The sequence below is a fragment of the Lepisma saccharinum genome, chromosome 3 (genome assembly GCF_977018435.1).
Source record: "Lepisma saccharinum chromosome 3, izLepSacc3.1, whole genome shotgun sequence".
Classification (NCBI taxonomy): Eukaryota; Metazoa; Arthropoda; class Insecta; order Zygentoma; family Lepismatidae; genus Lepisma; species Lepisma saccharinum.
In genome coordinates, this window is record NC_139231.1 from 130506425 (window position 1) to 130529837 (window position 23413).

Here is a 23413-nt window from a genome sequence, read left to right on the forward strand (position 1 = left end):
CTTTTTTTATCAACGTTGTGAACATTTCATAAAATCAGTAACAATTTCTTACTCTTGGTTACCTGGCGCCTGAGTTTCAGAGCTGGCGCCTAGCTCTGAATAAAATTTTTCGAGCACTGGACATTACAGATCATTAAAATAGCATACCTTCTAACATCATATTATTTTATAACTCTCACAGATTCTCAAAGGTGTACCTGATTATTATGTTCCACATATTTTTTCTATATAACTACATTCTTACCTCGGAAGAGGTACTTACTGTTTCTGCAGAATAGGTTTTTATTTTGGTATTAATATCAGTTGTCACTGCCACTATCCACTTGAAATTATGTTGAAGTGTATGGTGGTAGAGGCCACCAAAAACATTCAAACCGTATAAATTAGTTTTGTGGATAACTGCCTCTTCAGAGGACATACATATGAGTTACCACATTTTTGATTCCTGAAAAATAAATGTATATTTAAGATTTAGGGATGCCATATTTCTCCAAGGCTGAATGTAGAACTCTCACCACAGCATATGAAGATTAAATTCTGTAATCATTATTAGTGGTGTCTGTTTACTATAAACTTTCATAATCATTACAGATTAAAGCAAGTACAACTAAACCAACTGGACTTGTTGCTGAATATGGAGGTGGAACTGATAGTGAAGAGGAAGAGGAAGGTGTGCTTGACAAGTATACAGATTGGACTAAATTAGCATGCTTACTTTGTAAACGACAGTTTCCCAGTAAAGACGGTCTTGTTAAGTAAGTTTTATATGGATGCCCATGTTTAGAAAATTATTTTGTAAGCTTAAGAATATCGGTTTGTGACAGTAACTCAGTAATTTTTTTTAAGAAATGAGTTATGAAGTCCCGCAACGTGGCTGTGCGGTCTAGGGTGCAAGCTTTGGAGTAAAGCTACAGGATGCATGTAGGTTCAAGTCTCCTGGGGGAAGCGTAACAACTTTCCTTCTGAGATTTCGGCCTGTGTATGGGACCCACCATTGTGAGGAAATTGGGGAGCTACAAATGAGTAGTGTAACCTGGTCATGGAAACCTACTACGACGACTGGCGGTCCGTCGTGCTAACCACATGTCACCCCTAACTTGTTGGTAGATAGGCATTGGCCTTCACGGGCTGTTACGCCATGGGTTATTACGAGTTATCCAATCAAGAGTTGCTACTCTTTACATTTTTGAATGGCAGGAAAGTTTCTTATGTCAGCTTCTGACATAATGTTGAACCCAAGTACTTAGTTAAGAGTCCCTTTGTCAAAGAAATTCAACATTCATTTCATCATCATGATCGGTCAAATGTAGCTAAAAAAAATGATGCCAGATAAGAAAATGCCAAAATGTGAACTATACTAATGAGGTTTTATCTGAAATTTGTAGCACACCCAGTGTGATAGTGTTTTCACCACCACTACGTGTACTGTAGTGTATTTATTTTAAATCACACTAGATAAGGGAAAGTCAAGTAAAGTTACTTGTGCACATTGCACCATGCCACGAACCTCAGAGCTTCTTTATGTAGGGACAAGACTGGAAAAATTCCAAACTTAGATGCATCTCGGAAATAGAACCCAAAGGAAATAAATACGTTAAATAGTATTGATTAATTTAACTACTTATGTGAGTGAGTATGGAGTCTTATTAGGACAACGTTTCGGAGGTCAGACTGCCTCCTTCGTCAGGTTCGTGGATGTTTCTAGGCACAGAGCATAGTGCTGCGTAAAAGAAGTGTTGAATGAGGATTTGGTTAAGGGTTAAGGTTAAAAACACTTACTAAAAATCTGCCATATTCCAACTTAAAAAACCTCAGCATGTTAAAAACTTCGTAAAAATACTCCACACTTATATTAAAATAACTAAAAAAAAGGATCCCAAGTGGCCTTTACTAGCCCAGGCTGGTTGTGAGGCCTACACTTGTGAGCAGCCCCCAGCTCAACTGGAAGGAAAAAGATTCCTTCCCTCCTATAAACCATCCCTCCTTTATCTCTTACATCACTAATCCAAAGTGAATTGTCGTTCTTCTGCTGCTTTGATAACCTCCGAAGTAACATGGAAACCTATTTTAGCATCAATTTTCACTGCTTTATCCCATTTTATCAAAGCAGCAGAAGAAGAACGAGAATTCGCTGTGGATTGGTGACGTAAGAGAGAAAGGCGGTTTATAGGAGGGAAGGAATCTTTTTGCTTCCTGTTGAGGTGGGGGCTGCTCACAAGTGTAGGCCTCACAACCAGCCTGGGCTCGTAACGGCCACTTGGGATCCTTTTTTTTAGTTATTTTAATATAAGTGTGGAGTATTTTTACGAAGTTTTTAACATGCTGAGGTTTTTTAAATTGGATTATGACAGATTTTTAGTAAGTGTTTTTAACCTTAACCCTTAACCAAATCCTCATTCAACAATTCTTTTACGCGGCACTATGCTCTGTGCCTAGAAACATCCACGAACCTGATGAAGGAGGCAGTCTGACCTCCAAAACGTTGTCCTAATAAGACTCCATACTCACTCACGTAAGTAGTTAAATTAATCAATACTATTTAACATATTTATTTCCTTTAAGAGTGAGTAATACGCACAAATCTACAATATGTTAAATAGAACCCAGATCCCCTACATGGCAGTCATTTGCCCTACACTGGAGCTCTAAAACTCATTAGGACATGAGCATATACTGTATATAATCCTCAACAATCACCCTGAATGTGCCACTGCTTGTTCCAACAATACATGTAAAGCTAAAAATATGAATTGCATTGTGTTTGGAAACACATAGGGGATGTGAAAGTAGGGCTCCACATGTTCTGTCTTCGTCATTGTGGAAGTGATCTCATCAGCACTATGCTCCTACTCGCTTATCCCTCACCCTCCACCAAGTACCCAATGATTATGGCTCGACTAGGCCCAGAGCTGATTATGCAGCCATTGTCAGAAAAATTCTCTCCTGAGATCACCCAGTCTAAGAATGAAACCCAGGTAGCCACATGGTAGCCAGACATCCTACTGATTGGACTTCTGCAGTTTTTATGGTGTACTAAACCGTAACCTGTTTTTCAAGTTAAGCCTCTATCACATGGAACTGGATTTCTAGTAGGAATGCCCTAGTTGGCGCTGAACTGACTTTCTAGGTAGAAATCATGGCCACCTGGCTGACTGCTTGACTGGTTTGGAGGAATAGGACATGTTCTAATTGCTACTTGCTTTCCTCGACTGTATTCTGTGGAACAGCCAATCAGAGCGAAGTTTCGCCATGTGAAGATAATCTGTGAGTGTGCAAAGAAGCGTTTTTGTGTGTGGTTTCCGAGTGTTACTCCAGCAATGTGTCCTCCTCCGTAGCCGAGCGGGTTAAGGTGTTCACTCGTCTTGAGATCGTTCGCTGCGGGACAGCGTAGGTTCGAATCCAGCTCTGGTCGGAATTTATTCAGCCTATGTATAGGGCAGGTGGCAACCCACCATCGTGAGGAAATTGGGGAGCTTCGAATGAGTAAGCGTAATCCGGTCCCGGAAACCTACTATAACAGCTGGGGATACCTCGGGCTGACCCCCCGACTATTCCAATACTGGTTGCAGATCTCCACGCTTAGAGGTGACGAAGGAAAGCATGGGAGGGAGACCGGCAGTCGGTAGGTAAGCCAAGGCCCTTCAGGGCTGTTGCGCAAAGGATTATTATTATTATTAATACTCCAGCAATATATAACGTATACAGCATGAAAGGCATGTTGAGTTACACAATCTATGCTGAGTGCATGATGTTTACATTTGAAACAACTAAAATATTCTTCCATACATGTACAGTAAACGTTGTTAAGTATGTATTTAAGCGGCGCCATTGTTTTGTACCTAATAACGTTTTATACGAAACGTTATTCCTCTCGGTTGAATAGTTATCGGCTTTTAAAAATGTGAAGTGATACATTGTTTACATCTCACGCAGCCGCCATTACAACTTCACTCGTGACCTCTAGATGGGAACAAAAGTCTATCGACAAGTAAGCTGATAAGTTTCGTGTGAGGCAAAAACTAGCAAATGGGTAGCCAGTCCAGCGCCAACTAGGGCATACGTACTGGATATCCAGTTCCGTGTGATGCGGGCTTTATATAAAGTAACTGATTGATTTGATTTTGTTTGCTTCGCTTTTCTGCCACTTGTGATTAATCATGCAGATGAGGAATGGTGATTTGATGAAATCCATGAAAGGATAGTCAGGACACAACACAAGTCCTCAAGATAATTTTACTGGCTGTGGGTCCAGATAACAAGAGCCTCATTAGTTTGCAAAATGCAGTCCATTGTGCAGTATGTTTCATTTATTTTAAATTTGAATTTTCAATTTGAGTCCACTTTATGCACAGATAGTCTAATTGGGACAGTATCTGCAGTTTAAAGTGGAATCTGAACCTAACCTTACCTAATCTGTAGAAAATAATATTCTGAACAATTTTTATCATTTCATTGTTCAAGTATCAGTATTGGTGGCTCACCCTCAGTTATAATAGTTCTCTCATTTTTACATATTTGTATATTGTAAACACATTGCAGGCATCAGCAACTATCTGGCCTTCATAAGCAGAATCTGGAAGCTTGGCGGAAAGTCAGGGTAATCGCCCCTTCTGATCCAGAGCAACAAGATGTGAAATATCGTGACAGAGCAAAGGAACGTAGGTTAAAATTTGGGGAGCTGGAACCAACTCAGCCAAATAATCTCAAAGTGAGTGTGTTTTTCTTTGTGTATGTATTTAGATCGCTAGTTATGTAAGACAAGAACTAGAAAAGAGATCGAATAGTTCTTCCCTTGCCAAGTAAGGGAGAATGTTTCAGTACATATGTTTTGGATCATATTGTAATGAAAGGATAGATATTTTCAGGTTTAAGCTCCAAGGGGTCATTCCATGTCAAATCATCCAGAATTTTGTGAAAATGTCACCCACCATCCTCGATTTTGATGAAATTCGGTATGCTTATAGAACTTTTGATGCTGATTACAAAAATGACAACTTTTTTAAAATTGGTCAAGGGGTTCAGAAGTTACGCGCTTCTTAAGATCTCTGTGTACGCCACATCCGGCTCCACTTTGAATGACACGCATTAGGTTATAAACGATCGTATCTTCCCTCGGGTTTGCCGTAGAAACTTCAAGTTTGTTTTCTTTTGTTCAGAATGGTATAAGCTTTCATTTAAATAACGTTTCAGATGAATGCATCAGTAAACATGTATTTTTATATATAGTTTTATGTATTTTTTTACAAAAATAAATGACTAACTTCAAGAGCGAATTTCATGCAATGCCCCCCCTTCAATTTCCCCCCAATTTTATGTGTAGGTAGCTCAGAGTGTGTACTAATGCCTGATGAAAAAATGGGGATGGGCGGTTCAGAGACAGGGTGATAAAAAAATAATTTGCATAAAATGACATTAAAAGTAAATCTTATTAAAAATGCTTATGTATTTAGCACAACGCCTGAAGTACAATATGTTTCAAGTTACAATATTCAAAATTTATGTTCACTAAGCATAGGCGTAACCTGGCGGGGGCAAAGGGAAGCTCTTGCCCTCTCCCAAATTTATAGATTAATTTAAAATTAGCAAGTATTACCCCCACACCCCCTATACGCCTTCATGGCGTGGTGCTATGCACAGGGGAACACTTTACCTTTTTAGTAATAATTACAGTGGAACCTCGATTTAAGTTCCTCGATTTTACATTTTCCTTCATTTTGCATTCAATCTTGATGGTCTGGTTAGAAATTTTCCAAGATTTTATATTCCCGCGTATTAAGTTTTTTCATCTTTTTCACGTCTCCTGGATAACGTAAAATTGAGGTTCCACTGTATCTAAGTTAGTTTCAACAGTCTTCATTTTTTAAAATTTTATATATTATATAATTATATATATAATTATTATTAACATTCCCAAGTTTAGCAAATTTATCTTCGAGAACATTCTTTTTGTGCATTTTATCTCAATATGGAAGTTCTTTTTTGGCTACTCTTCATGGGGATACATAATATGAAGTAAGAATTAATACTACACATTTGTGCTGATTGAAGTTTTTTCAAATGGAGCTTTTTCGCCACATACCACAGAAAATATCCTTTTGACGGGATGGTTGGAACAGTAAAAATACTTGTAAAGACTTCTATAGTATAAAGCAACAAGTACGGCAATTATGTAGAAATAGTATTCAAGGCATAAATTTCTTAGTAATCATCTAGGGTGAAATTACATCAACCCACAGTACAATGTGTCAGCGATTGCAAAGTACTACAACAGTACCAGGAAGTATGCACTATTTTGAACTTACAGGTTCCGTAAGTTACTTTTTACAAGTAACTGAGTTACAGTCAATAATTAAAAAAGTTACTCAGTTATTGTTACTGGTACTTTGAAAGTAACTGAGTTTCTTTTACAGTTACTGTAACAGTAACGTACTGTTAATGATCATTGATTTGTGTAAAAGTTACACAAAATCAATGATCAAGAAGACTTCCATGTTTTACTTATGTTTCTAGTACATAATATGTATTCATATATTTACATTATTACTGCTAATAAATGATGGAAAACACAGTCAACTTTGCTTGAACGATTATAATTAAAAATCATTTGTATGCTGACCACGGTATTTTGAATATGATGTCATTGATTCCACTTGCACCTATTTCTTTCTCCTCCATTCCAAGTTCAACAATATCCAAAGATCCACTCCCTCGACAATGACTTTTTCCTAGCTGGGCAACAACATTCCAAACGAACGCAGCAGTCTACCAAAAACAATGGAGTTTTCACATACGATTAGAAATGAATTACAGTAAAGCGTGGATGTTCTAAATTTAGCATGCAACAAAGTATAGCTTCCTTGCCAGCAATTCCAAGTAAATCCTTTCACGTAGCATCCGGAGAAGGTACATATTTTATTTTTATAGTCTGGAACAGAATTGTCCAATTTAGCTATTTCCCTACTGCAAAAAGTAACTCTGTTACCGTTGTTAACGTTACAGGTACTTACTTTTAAAAGTAGCTAGTTACAGTTAGAATTCCTAAATAAAAAGTAACTGTACTTGTAACTTTGTAACTAGTTACTTCAAAACACTAGTTGTTTAACAGTCAGAGCCAAAATAGTAAGTGCTGATGTGATATGTTTTGTATAACTGTATGGTTTGACTTTTGGGTAAGACTGCAGAATATGGGCTGCTTAGAAGGAATGCGGTTCCTAATTTTTTGGTAAGGTATTGAAGTAAGTAATCGAGTAAAGTAAGTTGGAAAGTGCGGAAAAAAATTTTTATTTGAAAAAAAATGGAAAATACATGTCCAGGCTAGATGCTTTCCGAAGCGGTGAAACGATCGAGAAAGCGACATTGTTTCGCACGTTCCTGCATGGAAATGAAGAAAATGGTAAGGAAATCAATAATGTAATTTAACAGAACATAGGAAAAGTAATAAAAGTAGAAAAAGTAAAAAAAGTAAGGCTATCTGTGCAGTTTCACGCGATGCCGTTGAACTTTAACCTTACTGCGGATAAACGTATCTCACTGCATTTAAAAGTTTCGAAAACCTGTCCTCTCCTTGTAAATCTGCCAATCTCTTCCACTGGAACTCTACAAGGTGGTCAGCGAAAGAATCGGAAGGGACGTTTTTGTTGTGGAAGAAATGTTTAGCGACCCTCCACACAGATTCGATCCTCTGTGTGTGGGTGGAATCCGGAGCGACAAACCTGTTATCCGGATCACTGTGATTCACTGTTTTGTGGATGTACCCTAAGCCTGCCAAACCCCCATACGCCTTCCACATGTCTGTGTGTATCTCAGTTCCAAGTAGGACATGATGTTGTATCAAATTTGTTAGAACTCCCGCATTCCTGACATTTTCGGGACATATCTCTAACCGTAAATCACTTGACCCATCCTCAACCATACCAATCACCCAATGCCCTTCTATTTGACGACCACGTTGAAATTTTCGTTTTCCGAACTTAGATTCATCAATTTGCACTATTTTGCCTGGACCGCCAATTTTACCCCGAAGGTTTTCATGTTCTCTGTAGTCAATGACAATTGTCTCCCTGCAGAACGAGTACCAATCGCACACTGTGTGTTCGCTAATTTCCTTTACATCCGCATCACACGCTTCTCTAATTGCACTGCCATAAGAATCGCCGTGAGCAAAACTGTACATAAGGCTGAAAGTGGTGGGGAGATCCAATTTTGAATTTTCGAACCATGTCCCTTTTGCTCTGGAGATGCGATATTGAGATCCGTGACTTGATTTTTGACACCGGAAACTACCTACGTTACCATGCGTTAGATCTAATGTCATGGAACACTTATGCTTCCTGCACATTTTTTCTGTCTTGAGAAAACCATTATCCTCACACCAAGATATACAATCATTGTGATTTCCCAAAACCGAATACAATTTTCTTCTGTTCCAGAATCCGTGTGGCCAAGCCATTTTTACGGAATCAACTCGAATGCCGCGAAAAAGACAGACGACAGTCTGTGTATGCGAAAGGTCTCGCTTATCGCACAACACTTGAGCACACGGGAAAAAGCTCGTTAATTTAATGCCGGATGGCTACTTTGTCACGTTAGACTATCTTTGTTTTGTATTTATGCTAATGAAACCTAACCTAACAGACCTAACCTAACCTTATAGGCATTCCTCGTGAAAATAAATGAAAGCAACTGTTTTTAAAGAATATGACGTCGGAACACAAGACAAATGCTTATCGCACAACAATTGAGCACATGGGAAAAAGGTTGTTAATTTAATGCCCGATGCCTACGTTGTCACGTTAGACTATCGTTGTTTTGTATTTATGCTAATGAAACCTAACCTAACAGACCTAACCTAACCTTGTAGGCATTCCTCGTGAAAAGAAATGAAAGGAACTGTTTGTAAATAATATGACGTCGGAACACAAGGTGGTCAAACTGTTGTGCGGAGAGGAAAACCCCGAAACAAATGAAAGCAACTGTTCGTAAAGAATATGGACGCGAAGGAATTGACAAATGCATTGCTTTTAGTACCAGGAAAAAATATTTTTACGCGTAATAGTATAATAGTAATCGTAAAAGGAACACCGGAAAATGCATGTAGAAGGTACGTACTTTCAGGGGATATAAATTTTGTTCGTCTATTTAGAGGAAAACAGCAGCCCATGTTCTGCAGTGAGACCGACTTTTGTGAACAAGTGGCTTTCGAATTCCAACAGTGAACAGTTATGTAGTAGCATGTGTGTGCGTGACTCAAACTTGTTAGTAGGATTGCTTCAAAAGTCCACGTGAAAATTGCGATGCAGCTATTAAATTTTTGCATCCACTTTGTCCATCAACTTCCCACTACTGGCCAAAAAGTATGCTGTGTCCAGGGGACATTAACAACACAAATGGATGGACATATGTATTTAGTGATAAGTCAAATACTTTAGTGTGTTTGAAATGGTCAAAATATCCATCTAAATTGTGAACGGCACAATTTATAGTACATGAAATTTTGGCAATGCATAGAGTACACTTTTTAGGTACTATCTTAATGGGTCACTTGGAAACTTTCTTCGGGTTGAGATAATTGCAAAGTTTTCCATCGCATAAAAATAGTGTCCAGGATTATTTGATAAATACATTTGAAAAATCACAATTATTACTCTTTATTCGTTTGTTCCTCAAGTGCCAGGAGGATCACAAAATATATTTAACTTATAAATTTTGGAGAGGGCAAGAGCTTCCCTTTGCCCCCGCCAGGTTACGCCTATGCTTAGTGAACATAAATTTTGAATATTGTAACTTGAAACATATTGTACTTCAGGCGTTGTGCTAAATACATAAGCATTTTTAATAAGATTTACTTTTAATGTCATTTTATGCAAATTATTTTTTTATCACCCTGTCTCTGAACCGCCCATCCCCATTTTTTCATCAGGCATTAGTACACACACTGAGCTACCTATACATAAAATTGGGGGGAAATTGAAGGGGGGGCATTGCATGAAATTCGCTCTTGAAGTTAGTCATTTATTTTTGTAAAAAAATACATAAAACTATATATAAAAATACATGTTTACTGATGCATTCATCTGAAACATTATTTAAATGAAAGCTTATACCATTCTGAACAAAAGAAAACAAACTTGAAGTTTCTACGGCAAACCCAAGGGAAGATACGATCGTTTATAACCTAATGCGTGTCATTCAAAGTGGAGCCGGATGTGGCGTACACAGAGATCTTAAGAAGCGCGTAACTTCTGAACCCCTTGACCAATTTTAAAAAAGTTGTCATTTTTGTAATCAGCATCAAAAGTTCTATAAGTATACCGAATTTCATCAAAATCGGAGATGGTGGGTGACATGGCATGGATGAATTGACGTGGAATGACCCCAAGGGCATGCTAAGAAGGTTTTATTTGGAACAGGGGGGATTCAATCCCCCCATGAAATACCTTCAAAATAATAATACTACTAATAAAGAATGATTGTTATAAAAAGAGGGAAACATCTTTGCTGTTCTCTAATTTCTTCTATATTGGTACTCATTCACATATGCAGTGCCATTTTTTTTACTGCATATGTTTGACAATGTTTTATGTCTTATACTAGAACATACATTAGTCTTAACTGTTTATTTATAAGCAGCACATTGATTGTTTTTATGGCAGGTAACATTTCACAAGCTTCTTATATGGTCAACTTTCAGTCTCACTATCAAAGTTCATGGGTTTGAATCCCAGTCTAGCCATGGGTGTTCCTTTCAATTTCATCTAATCATTACTAATCTTCATCATTGTGATTAGCCGAAAGTGGCAAAAAAAAAAAAAAAATATAAATGCACTTGTTGGTGCATCATCCATTAGGTCTGAATATGCAAGGGGAATGTTAGTGAAACATTACTTGTTAAAGAAACAATAAATGTACTGTTCATACCAGGCTGTCCCAGAAGTCCTGCACCATACAAGGGGGAAAATGAAACAGAATATCAGAAACAAAGACAGACTTTATTCAGCAAAGTACAAGCCTCCATGTTCAATTACCTTCATCCATCTCTGCGACAACAGTTCAATCTGATGGCGATACCAGGTGGCAGGTTTAGAATTGAAAAACTCACGACAGGCAGAATTTACCTCATCATATCAACTGAAGTGCCGACCACACAGGAAATGCGAGAGAGAGCGAAACAAACGGTAATCCGATGGTGAAACTTCCAGACTATAGGCGGGATGAGGTAACAACTCAAATCCGTCAAGCTCAGCTAGTGTGTTGGTCACTCTTCGAGACCGGTGACTGGGAGCATTGTCATTTTACAGCAGTAACCTCTTCCTCCTCGTTAATGCTGGGTATTTCCTGTTCAGAATGGCATACATTTGGCGTCATTGTTCAGAATACAGTTCACCTGTTACAGCATGACCTTCTGGAACAAACTCATAATGGACAATCCCGTCAATATTCCACCACACACTCAGCATGAGCTTTTTCCCAAATCTGTCCTGTTTCACATGGGCGACGGCCTCCTGTCTTCTTTCACCCACTGTTTACGTGTATCAGGGTTTTCAGAAACACCCACTTCTCGTCTCCTGTTACATTTCTTCTCCAAAAATGAAGATCACTCAGGTTTGGTAGCAATGTCTGGCAAATTGCAATTCTGCGCTTGGCCTGCACCTCAATCAGCTCTTGCGGACTTTGTCGGGGTTGTTTATTGGTGTAATCCATGCCATGCAAGTGACGGTTTACTGTCGATTTGGATGCCCCAACTACTCTTGTTAACCCACGTGTGCTGGATTGTGGTGTAGCATTCACAGCATCCTGCAGAGACTCGTGAATGTCCATCGGAGGTCACCCCGTGCGAGACTTGTTCTCGAGGTGTAGATCGCCTGAAGCGAATTTTTTAAACCAACGGGAAGCTGTCGATCGATTCAGCACTTCTTCGTTCTCCACACGACAAATTTTCTCCGCTGCCGCTTTTGCTGTTAGTCTTTTTTTTTTTTGCATAAAAAACGCAGCACTGCACGAAGTGCAATTTGGTCCTCATTCATCGTGCCCACTTTAACTTCACGGGAACACTCGCTACACATGCTGTCCGTGCATTCACTTGAACCAACGAACCTGTCCTCTATGCCTGCCAACAGCCTTTCACCGGTGGCGCAACCTACCCTCACAAATTTCACCTCTTGGAGCTCAGTGCGCTGATGGTGCAGGACTTCTGGGACAGCCTGGTAAATAAATAACAAATAATAATCCAATTTTTTAATCTTGAATCTAGAAGTTAATTTTGCTTAATTTCTCAGATATTATGTAATATAGAGTACTGGTCTTCGAAAGATGCATTTTGTAGTAGTAGTGTAACTAGATATGTTTCAAGATTGCCCCATGATGAAGCCAGTTTTCCTGTTTGGTGATGGGTGTATGTAGCTTAGTTGCTAATAAAGTTGTCCTTACAATTATAAAATTGCCTATTCGTGGAAACTTTTTCCTCTCATTCAAGATGTGATGCAAGGTGCAAATTAAGTGGATAATTTTAAATTAAGTGCTTTTATCAGTATAATTTCATATTTTAAGGAAAAGTACTTTAAGGCAAAGAAGGAAGCAGCAGCTACATGGTTTGAAGAACCAACAAAGGCAGGAATTGGGCCAGATAACATAGGAAGCAAAATACTACACAAAATGGGATGGCATGAAGGAATGGGTTTAGGAAAAGCAAACCAAGGCCGAACAAAAATAATAGAGGTACAGGAGACTTATTTTTATTGTTGTGTATCATCATTGATATTAATTCATTTTAAATGTCATAAATACTTGAATATATGAGGGTGAATCAAATATGAACGAGCCTTGTGTGGAAAAACAAAATTTATTGAAGGAAACAGAGACATTGCCACATCCTATTTTTCTACATAGTCTCCGCCCTTAGTGATACATTTGTCCCAATGTTGTGGTAGGTTCTTGATGCCGTTCTTGTAGAATGAAGCTGGGTGGGTAGCCAACCAGTTGCGCACAAAGGTTTCCACCTGGTCGTTGGTCGCAAATCGCTCACCCCCAAGTGCTTCTTTGAGGGGTCCGAACAGGTGAAAATCACATGGTGAAAGGTCTGGGCTATACGGTGGATGTGGAAGCGGTTCCCAGTGCATTTCCACCAGTTTCTGCCACGTAACACCTGCTGTATGGGGTCTGGCATTGTCGTGGAGGAACAAGACCTGGCGGATGGGACAGCCTCGTCGTTTGCGTCGATACTGCACCTTAACTTGATCCAGGAGGCCGCAGTAGTAGGGTGCGTTGATGGTCCGACGTTCGTGTAAGAAATCCACCAGTAGGATCCCCCTCCAGTCCCAAAACACCGTGGACAACACCTTCCCCGCAGACAACCGAACTTTGGCCTTCACGGGGTTTCCTTCGCCTTTCCTCCTCCACTTCATGCTGGCACGCTTGGATGCTGGGGTGTAATGATGCACCCATGTCTCGTCACAGGTAACGATGCGATGCAAAATTGCTTCCCCTTCCACGTCAAAACGAGTGTGAAGCTGGCGAGCAATGCGAACTCGGTCATCTTTTTGAGCAACATTCAGCAGCTTGGGAACCCACCGAGCTGTGATTTTGCGGAAGCCCAAGTGCTTTGTGATGATTGATTGGACACTTCCATAGCTCACACCAAGTTCTGCCGCAATTTGCTTCACAGTGACTCGGCGATCCTGTTCGACAAGCTCACGAACACGAGCCATGTTGTCATTCGTCACACTGGTGCGAGGACGACGGGGGTGCACTTCATTTGCAACACGTTCACGGCCTTGCTGGAATTCCTTACACCACATCTTCACTCTTGCCCACGAGAGGGTACCATTCCCAAACTGAGCCTGCAGTCTCCGGTAAATTTTGGCCGGTTTGACGTTATAAGGGGGATTGTTTTTAGTGTTGTGGGCTTGCTTACTTTGTTTTGTCTATATTATATTATGTTGCTTTAAAGTTGGTTTTACAAAAGGTTAACTTTAAATATATAATATATCAAAAACAGCAAAAACAAAAGAGAACCACGCTTTACGTGGCCACATGCAGACCCTATTCCACGTGTGGTGTTCCGTATAGTAACAGATATCCCCTGAGATATCTGTTAAGCAACAGACGAACTTTAGCCTAACTTTAATAATCGGTAACTAGAGGAGGGCTTAATAGGCTTATGATTCACTAAAATGATAGAAGGTCAGACACCTTTAAACGACATACATATTTATTCATTGAAAAGAACATCGCTTGTGGCATAGCTGCCACCAAACATGAGCACTTCACTGTACAAGACACAAAAAAGATATACAAAAGATTTTGTACTTACATATCAGCCGTTTTCACACTATATCACTCATACCTGGGGCCTTACACACGCTATTTCACTCTTTATCGCCACATGGACAAATTTGTGGTACACCACACTAAAAAATTAATATTATGTGCTTCCTTGGTGTAACAAAGGCTTTGGGGGGTGATAAATGAGTTTTCCTGGCTTTTCTTGGATGGATGGCTAAGAACAACTTGGATATTCTTTGATATCCTATGGATGCTTCTATGGCGTCAGTTCTGCCGACCATGTGGTCTGGATTTCCACATGGGATGAGGGACACAAAACTCGCTATTTTGCTGAATTTTCACTGGGATCCTTAAATGCACTTGTGGACTCAATATCCCACTTGGTCACACACACTTAGGCCTGTGTTTACTGTAACAGGACCTTAGATCCCTTTTCCCTTTATGTATCCTTTGTTGCTGGCATAGGTGGCCATTCTCACACTGGATTTTACCAGCAACTTCCAAGCTGACCTGCTCTCAGGTGGGTCTGTAATACAAGTGAGCTTGACTAGCAAGCTCAGAACACAATAGGCCATCTGAAAGTCTCCTCTGTGACGTCACAGCCTTGACGGCTTCTCATTGGCCAGCTGGAGTCCTTTGAGATCTTTCCTCGTCTTTGGGAGAATTGCCACTTTCTCCCACCAGATGGCAGAGTTATCAATTGCTTAAAAAGCATAAACAAAAGTGTTTTTTCAGCTTTTCTGGCTTAGTTATGCCAGATAATTGCAAATGAGTTTACTTTTAACAAATTAGGCATTATTTTACCTAAATCTCTGATTTTCAGTAAAGAATAAAAGATTTAGTAAACATGTGATTTGGAGCACATGGTTTTTGTTCTCCAAAATGGCTACTGTTAGCCTAACAATGGTTGGTTCTTTATAAATAAAGCATTTCTACCCCTCCCATGAGTGACAACTGGTTGGTAAACATGACCTATGATTCTAATTGGGGGTGGGGGGTATAAGTTTCTGGGCACAAGCTTTCCCTGATGCCAACCTAATGGCCCTTGTACTTAGGTTGGCCTGTGGTTATTTGTGTGTGGGCATGTATGCCCAATGCTGATTGGTCATAACGTTTTCCTGAGTGAGGAACTTGATGATTATGCGTTGCGCAACAGACACTGGCACACACTGCTCGCTCATCGTGAGAGCTACTAAACGAAGCATGCGACACGCCGGTTGTTCTGGTTCCTGACTCACGACAGCCCCACCTACCGGCAGCACATGCCCAATCACACCCTGCTACCCATTCTGACGCTTAGCCAATCAAGGCTCATTCATATTTGATTCACCCTCGTGTATATATATATATATATATATATATATATATATATATATATATATATATATATATATGCTAACGATGAAGGAGACAGTAAACACTTACCACATGAAGAGAAATTATTCTATATTTCGCGATCTATGTCGCATTTTCAAGTTGAAGAAGAAAGATCGGCGTTACGAAGAGTAGAGGCACAGAATACTCAGAATATATATATATATATATATATAGAAATGATGAAGGAGACAGTAAACACTTACCACACGAAGAGAAATAATTCTATATTTTGTGATCCTTCTTTCTTCTACCTTGAAAATGCGACTCAGATCGCGAAATATAGAATTATTTCTCTTCGTGTGGTAAATGTTTTCTGTCTCCTTCATCATTTGTATTTATCCGCCCTTCTGGCACCTTTTCTGATCCTATTCCTCTGTGTGGGGGGGGCATGCATGGGGGTGTGTGCATGCGTGTGTGTGTGTGTATGCGTGTGTGTGTGTGTGTGTGTGTGTGTGTAAAGGGATAGAATGAGAAAGAGTGCTAGAAGGGTGGATAAACAAAAATGTCCTAGGAGACGGTAGACACTTACCACAATTGAAGAAAAGTTTGATATTTCGAGGTCATGACCTCATTTTCAGAGTAGGTAGAAAAGTATGGAGTACAAAAGCGTAGAGGCACAGAATACTGACACCAGCGTCCATCAGCACAGTGGTGCCAGAAACAAGTGATAGAACATGGGTTTTGCGAAAAGATCCTTTCACCAGTGTTTACTGCAGGATGGATATGGTGGGTGGGTGGGTTGTGGTTAGGGGAGAGATGGGAGAATACTTATTGGGTGGCTAGGTTGAGTCTGAGAGGTATGGTGGCATGCATTCCTGAATTGGTGTATTATGGCTAAATGGAAATATATATATATATATATATATATATATATATATATATATATATATTTATAGAAAAGGTCATAGTGCTAGCTCGGGTGCACTGTATCTGGTTGATTGTAAACAAATAAATATCTGATATTTGGATAAAATGTTGTTGAGATTTGACAAGATCTTTAGATAATCTGAAGGCTTTTCTTTGAAATGAATGACTTCCTGGTTTATTCTCCAGGGGAATTGTTTGGATTCTGCACGAAAGACTATTAGTCTATCACTTATTCATTTCTGTACATAATGGAAACTTTAGTTTAGCAAGTTTTACATAGATTACATTTTACTATAACATAATTAAAGCACATGTTAGTGTAAGTTAAAAGTTTTTCCAGAGAATAATATTAACTGGATGTATTTTTTTTCAGTATCTTTCCATTGTCTTTTTTGCTTTATATTTTTTAGTTTTACATGAGTGTCGTTGATTTTATTGTTGTCTCATTTGGTTGGTTGCTAAATTTTATATTGTGTGTTATTTACGTTAGTGGAAATGTGCAAATGGGAACTTTCAAAAGTGTTGTGCATTTGAAGTAATGGCCAAAAAAAATGAAAAAATGGAGATTTCAGATCATCTGGAAGCTGTATCAGAGTCCACAGTTACTGAAATTTCATGTTGATTACACAAAGGTAGGCTCGAAGGATTGTTTACTTTTCTTCAGTAATAAAGTCAAAAAACATATTTCCAGAATGATGACATAAACCTTCTTAAAATATGTATTATCAAAGTTTTTACTGTTTCAGAGTGAAAGACGGACATCTACAGCAGGATTGGGTACAAGAATTGGTAATTTTGGAGCTCTTGCTGGTGAATCATATAAAGAATGTGTGAAGAAATTGACGTTTGCTAGATATCAGGACCTGATGGAACAAGATAATGAAGTTAACAGTTGAGAGAGTCAAGTTTCTGATATTTATGATCTCATGAGGCAAGATGCAAGAAACAGAGGAATTGGCCAAACTTTGAATGAATAGAAATATTTTGCTTATCCCCTGGTAATTTCCAAAATTTCTTACACATTTCTACACCCTTTGTTGAATAATTGCAAGGATTCTTGTCAATATCCAATGGTTAAAAATAAGTTTAAGGCTATTTGGTTTTTGTAGCCACAGAATGTGTTTTGTTTCTCGAAGTTTCTAGATCTGTTATGTGAACAGTCTTCACACATTATTCGCAAGGAGCAAAAATTGAACCTACTTGTCTTCAGCAGTCCCTTACAGATATGTTTTCAGTCAGGAAGAAAAGTGTTTGCTCTTTGGGAGGATTAACACTGGAAAAATTTACTTAATTGTGTGTGTTAATGACCTTTAATAACCCGTATCTGCATATTTCCTTTGTTTCACAAACCAGTTTGACTTTGCCATATTATATTTCTTACTGTTATTTCTCATCTGGACATACTGTATATATGCCCACCTAATCGTAATTTTCATATTCTCTCAGTTACATGATCCAGATGTCCTTACCATATTTTTAACAGTTACACGAGTGTCCTTACCATATTTTTAACAGTTACACGAGTTAGCTTAGCTCCCTTTCACATGTAACTGACAATTTTTCCATTATTCTACAAATCAAAAAACATCTTGTTAATCATAATCTTGTAATATACGTACATGAAACTTCACTGATATTTTGAGTAGATTTATATACATAGTGTTGCATATCTTTGGTACAACAAACAAAAACTTTTACAAAAATGACCCTGCCTATTTCTCCTGTTTGTTTATCAGCACATAATTACTTTTCATTCACATATTTATTAACTGTTGGGAGTGAAGAAGGATTACACAGAATTTGAAGTTTTTCTATCTACAAATTTTAATTAGACTACATATGTCAACACTAACAGTGAACTTCAAAATATGTGAACATTGACAATGAAAAATGAATAATTACAGGCTAAATACATTATAAACACAGTGAAACATCAGCTTCTTTGAAGTACACAGCAAGTGACACAGAATTATATATTTTTTAGAAGAACCATAATGGTTTACTTAGTTTAGCTATTTTTCAGGATGGTCATTTCATTTTGTTAACTCTTGAGTGTTTCCTTCCCCGACTGCATTGTATGCATCAACTTAACCAGTCTTTCTTTACAGTACACAGTCATTTTGCATTCTCAAAATTTCTATCCCATGCTCTCTACCTAATTTTTATTTTCAAAAGTACAAGCAGAGTGTTTATAACCATTATGAATGAATGGATATATATATTTAAATACAGGTGTGTTTATTGTATTGTGTTACAAGTAAGATTGAAAATGTTTATTGAAGTGACATATTATTTTAATGATATGTTGGACCTACTATACCTGCTTAAGACACACACACTCACAAAAAAGCACCATAATTACACACAAACATTTCAGTACTATAATATCCAGGTACTCTGCGGATTAAAAGAATAAGCTTCCTTTGCTCACTGGAAACATTACATATTTTAGTTAAACACAACAGAAAACATAACCAGCATGATAAAAGTCACGTTAAATGTGTGTCCAAGCTTTTGACAGAATTTTAAGGTCTTTTATTGCGCTGGTTATTTGTTTTGTGTTGTATTTAACAGAAGAAAAGAAAAAAATAATTCTTCGATGACTAGTACTTCTCTGTATCTTTGGCTGTTAAAATCAAACTGCTGGGACTATTACCAACATTCAAAAATTAACTTGCACTTTATGAATATAATTATTAAAATCTTTGAGTTCTTTCCTTTTAACTTTGTTCGGAATGTGTTTTATAAATATGTAGTGTATACACTTTTGTAAGACTGACAAACATGGTTGATGCATTACGAGATATATATATTTAAGTAAAGCTGTTATACGTTAAATGTATTTGTGATCGAAAGTGCCATGCATTTAGAAGCCTGATGAATGTAATTACAATGTATGGAACGTTACATTATTATAGGAAAGTTAGGAAACAATGTAATGTTCAGTAATAAAATAAACATTATTTGTATTCACCAGGAGATAAATGTTTGGTACCATTTTTCAGTTCTACAATTTGTGCAAATAAAATAATCTGAGCACATAAAAGTTCCTTTTTAAATATATTTATAATTCTAATAGAATCTTTGCAGCTGGTAAGATTTGTGTTGTGAGCTAAATATAGGCAGCAACGTAAATTTTCATGAACCAGCTCTTTTTACTTGTATGTTGTGTTATACCAATCTGTTATTTTTACATGTTAAACATGTAACATTATTTTTTTTTTAATAATAAATAATATAAGTGATTAGTATTCAAGTGCTTTTATTGGTGATTCTGGCATGTAATTGTTTTTAAACAATATTTCTACTGTTTCAAGTCTTCTTCAGATGATAACAAGGATGATGGATGTTATGTTGGGATGTTGCAGGATGGTTGTATTCTCCCTTTCTTATTGTCTTCTTTCTTTTTCCTTTCTTCCAAGTACAGTATTGTTGTCAGTTCTCCCAACTTTTTAGTTTAGTTAGACTCATAATGTTATGTGGAATGACGTGAAGAATAAAACAATAATGTGATGTGACGTGACAGCTGCACCTATGGAGAGGGTAGTGCATTGTTACCTTGGTCACTGACAAAGAAGGTGAAAAAAGAAAGGAAAATAGTAAACATTATGGCACCAAATAAAATAAATATTACCAGTTTTCAAATAAATAGATTTATTTTTTCCCTTGCTAGCAATACAACCATACCAAGCCATATTGCTTAAAAACCGATTTTGCATATGATTTTATCATGATGTGATCACTAAAAGTATGTGCAGGTGCCTTTAGAAAATCAAAATCGGGAAATACATATTTTGCATTTAAGTGAAGTCAATATGAAGGTATAGCTGCATTAAGAAAGACAAAAATATTCTCAGTATGGATAAATGTCAATTATAAATATTACTTTGTTGTGCTGTTCTATTATACTTAAAGCAGATGTGCATCATTTTTGAAATGTTCTATTAGAGCAGTAGTATATTAAAGATTCTCTGTATACTATATAATTGTACTGAATATGCTTTATAGTAACGCATGTAGACAACAGCCCATGATGGCCAGGGCCTACTTAACGACTGTTAGGCTCACTCCCACCTGTCGAGGTGGGAGATCATCAGACCATGGGATGACCTGTTGTCAGCCTGACAAACCCCCAAGTCGTCGTAGGTTTCCATGACCTGGTTACACTACTCATTCACAGCTCCCCAATTTCCTCATGATGGTGGGTGGCGAACAGCCGAAATCTCAGGAAAAAAGTAGTTAGCTTCCCCTAGAAAACTCTAACCTGCGTACATCCCTTAGCCCAAGCCCAAACATGACACCTCAGACCGCATGGTTACAGTGTAGGATAAACGTAGAATAGAGAAATAAATAGTGCCAGATGTGCTGTTATTGTATGAGCAGGTGCACTTGAGAAAAAAGATTAATATTTTTGCTATTGCTGGCTTTTGAATTGGGTAATTGGTGTTTGTTCGCAAATACTAAAAACGAAGTTAAGTTAGCAGGATAAAAATCGGTCCTCGAGATTGGACATGTTCTCTTTGACAAATATAAAATTACCAAAAGTAAAACTGTAGCATTCTGCTTTGAAAAAAAAGAATTTATTACCTAGTGAATGAAGTTTCAGTCCTTATTTTACCCATGTTCCATGAACATGATTATAGTACAGGGTGTGCATATTGAACCTCCAGATTTTACAATAATATAAAATAAAAATGAAAATGCAAACGTGTGTTTGGATAATTTCAACATGAAGACCAATTGAAAAGGTATTTTTCCAACACGTTAATGAACATTAGTAAACTTCCACGAGATGTGACTATTAGTGGCATGAAGGATATTGAGCTAGTATTCCATCTCGTGCCAATAGCATTGAATTAAGTAATGGTGCCAATGTGGCACGAAGTCATTTGTGCAAGGCATGCATATCTGGCACCTTGGTGGACTAGACTACATACTTCATCTACTCTCGGAAGAAGAAATCTTGGGTTGTGTTATGAGGAGAACAAGGTGGCCAGAAAATAAGCCATCCACCTACCTGGAAAATTTGCAACTAACACATTACAAACCTCAGTGCTCCAATAATTTTCCTTGGAACGGTACATACATGTTTTTATCATACTGCACATACCGAAAGTTACATTGAGCCATAATTATAAATGTGCTGCATCAAAAAGAGACATGAGCATAAGATTGAGAGAATGTGAAAGCAAATCATATTTATGTTACCTTTTTCTTCAAATGATATTAAAACCCTGGATATGTGGGTTTAAGAAGTTCAACTTTTTTTTGTAAATTATTCTATTACTACAAGCTTCCATAAGTTACAGTAGTACAGAGACTTAATGGAAAAGGTCCAGTTTCATATAAAGTGCACATTTATCTCCATTATGTCCAAAGGACTACAAGTAATAAGTAAAAATTGAGCAGCGAATACTAGATTATTTAATTTCTAAGTGTAGTGTGTTTCAACTCCCTTGTACTTCTTACAGAGGGATGTAAATGCTTGCTTTTCAACTTGAAGTATTCAATAATCAGAGTAATGTTTCATTACAGCCAGTTCACCTTCAATCTATTCTTTTCATCCATGTCCTTTGTTCAGTTAGAGTGAACAGCATGTTACTTAAGCACGAGAGGTGTAGTTTCGTTCACAAAATGTGAGGAACCGAGTGAGAGGGATATCTATATGGCCTGGCAGTTCGATTTTTACGTGGGAATTTATGTAAGTATTATTTTTTTAAACTCCACTGGACCTCGGGCAGCTCACCTATTTTCAAAAATTCCCCTCGTTATATATGTATAAATATATACACAGGGTGTCATTTTAATGGCACCCACGGACCACAGATTCGTATAGAGGACATCAAAACAAACAACTGTACTCAGTAACATTTTTCTCATTGGTGCGTTGATTCGACGCTACAGCCGTTCAAAAAAGACTGTTTTGACGCCTGGATGCTGGCAACCCAACATAACATTTGATCGTATCTGTGACATAATTTCCTGCGGCGAAACGGCTCACAACAGGGTTGCAAGAAACACACCAATTTTGTGAAAAATGACGAACTACCAACCACATTATTAGCTGTAAAACTAAGCGAGAAATGCATCCAGTAGACTGAACATCATAGCCTTCCAGCTAGAAGATCAGTAGTCATCTCAGGGGAAGGGGGGGGGGGGGAGTGAACCAACGACATGAGAAATGGTAAAAAAAAGTATTCAAATTGGAAGTATCAATATTGGATTTTGTCTCAGCCTACATGTCAAATATCAACAACAATAAATTTTATTGGACTTACAGCTTACATGTGGCTGTTTACGCCCAGCTACGTGTCCAATATATGCAAATCTCGTTGCAAATTTGATATCAACAGGTTTTTGTGTCCAGGTGCCTTGTGGTACTTTTGTGCTGATAACGGAAGTATCCGAGGTTCACGTTGTTACATTACGACTAAAACAAGTACAACCACAGTAGCAATGTAATGATGAATCAGTAGCGAATATACTGCCCTGTTCACAGTTGCAAACTATTGCATATGCATCCGGTGCATAGGTAAACACAGTCGTCGGAGAGCTTGTATTACTACTACTTATATCCCTGTATCTTTTAACCATTTTTGCCACTTGCCTCCTCATAATGCCCTGAATATACATTATATGTGTTGTTTACCTTTGGAATTTTGAGTTCTTTCATTTCTATTTTGTCATCTGTTCAGTGTGTCACAGACAACTTTTTTGAACGATTGTAGCGCCGAAACTACACACCAACGAGAGAAATGTTACTGAGAAGAGTTTTTTGTTAATGATAAAGCAAAACAATTGTTCTGTGAGCCTTCATTATTATCTATGTTAGATTCAATAAATAAGAAGTAATAATATTTATTGTTCATTTAGTACACTAAAAATATAG

At 37.8% G+C, this 23413-nt stretch overlaps 1 protein-coding gene across 1 annotated transcript in view; it reads left to right on the plus strand.

Moving 5' to 3' along the window:
• Positions 1-19775, plus strand: part of LOC145985409 (RNA-binding protein 5-like) — a 57181-nt gene extending 37406 nt beyond the window's left edge. The window contains exons 14-17 of the mRNA XM_083119400.1: positions 592-755; positions 4540-4708; positions 12547-12714; positions 17271-19775. Coding sequence (XP_082975526.1) covers positions 592-755; positions 4540-4708; positions 12547-12714; positions 17271-17420 — 651 coding nt within the window. The 3' untranslated portion in view covers positions 17421-19775. The remainder of the gene's footprint in view (positions 1-591; positions 756-4539; positions 4709-12546; positions 12715-17270) is intronic.
• The last annotated feature ends 3638 nt before the right edge of the window (positions 19776-23413 follow it).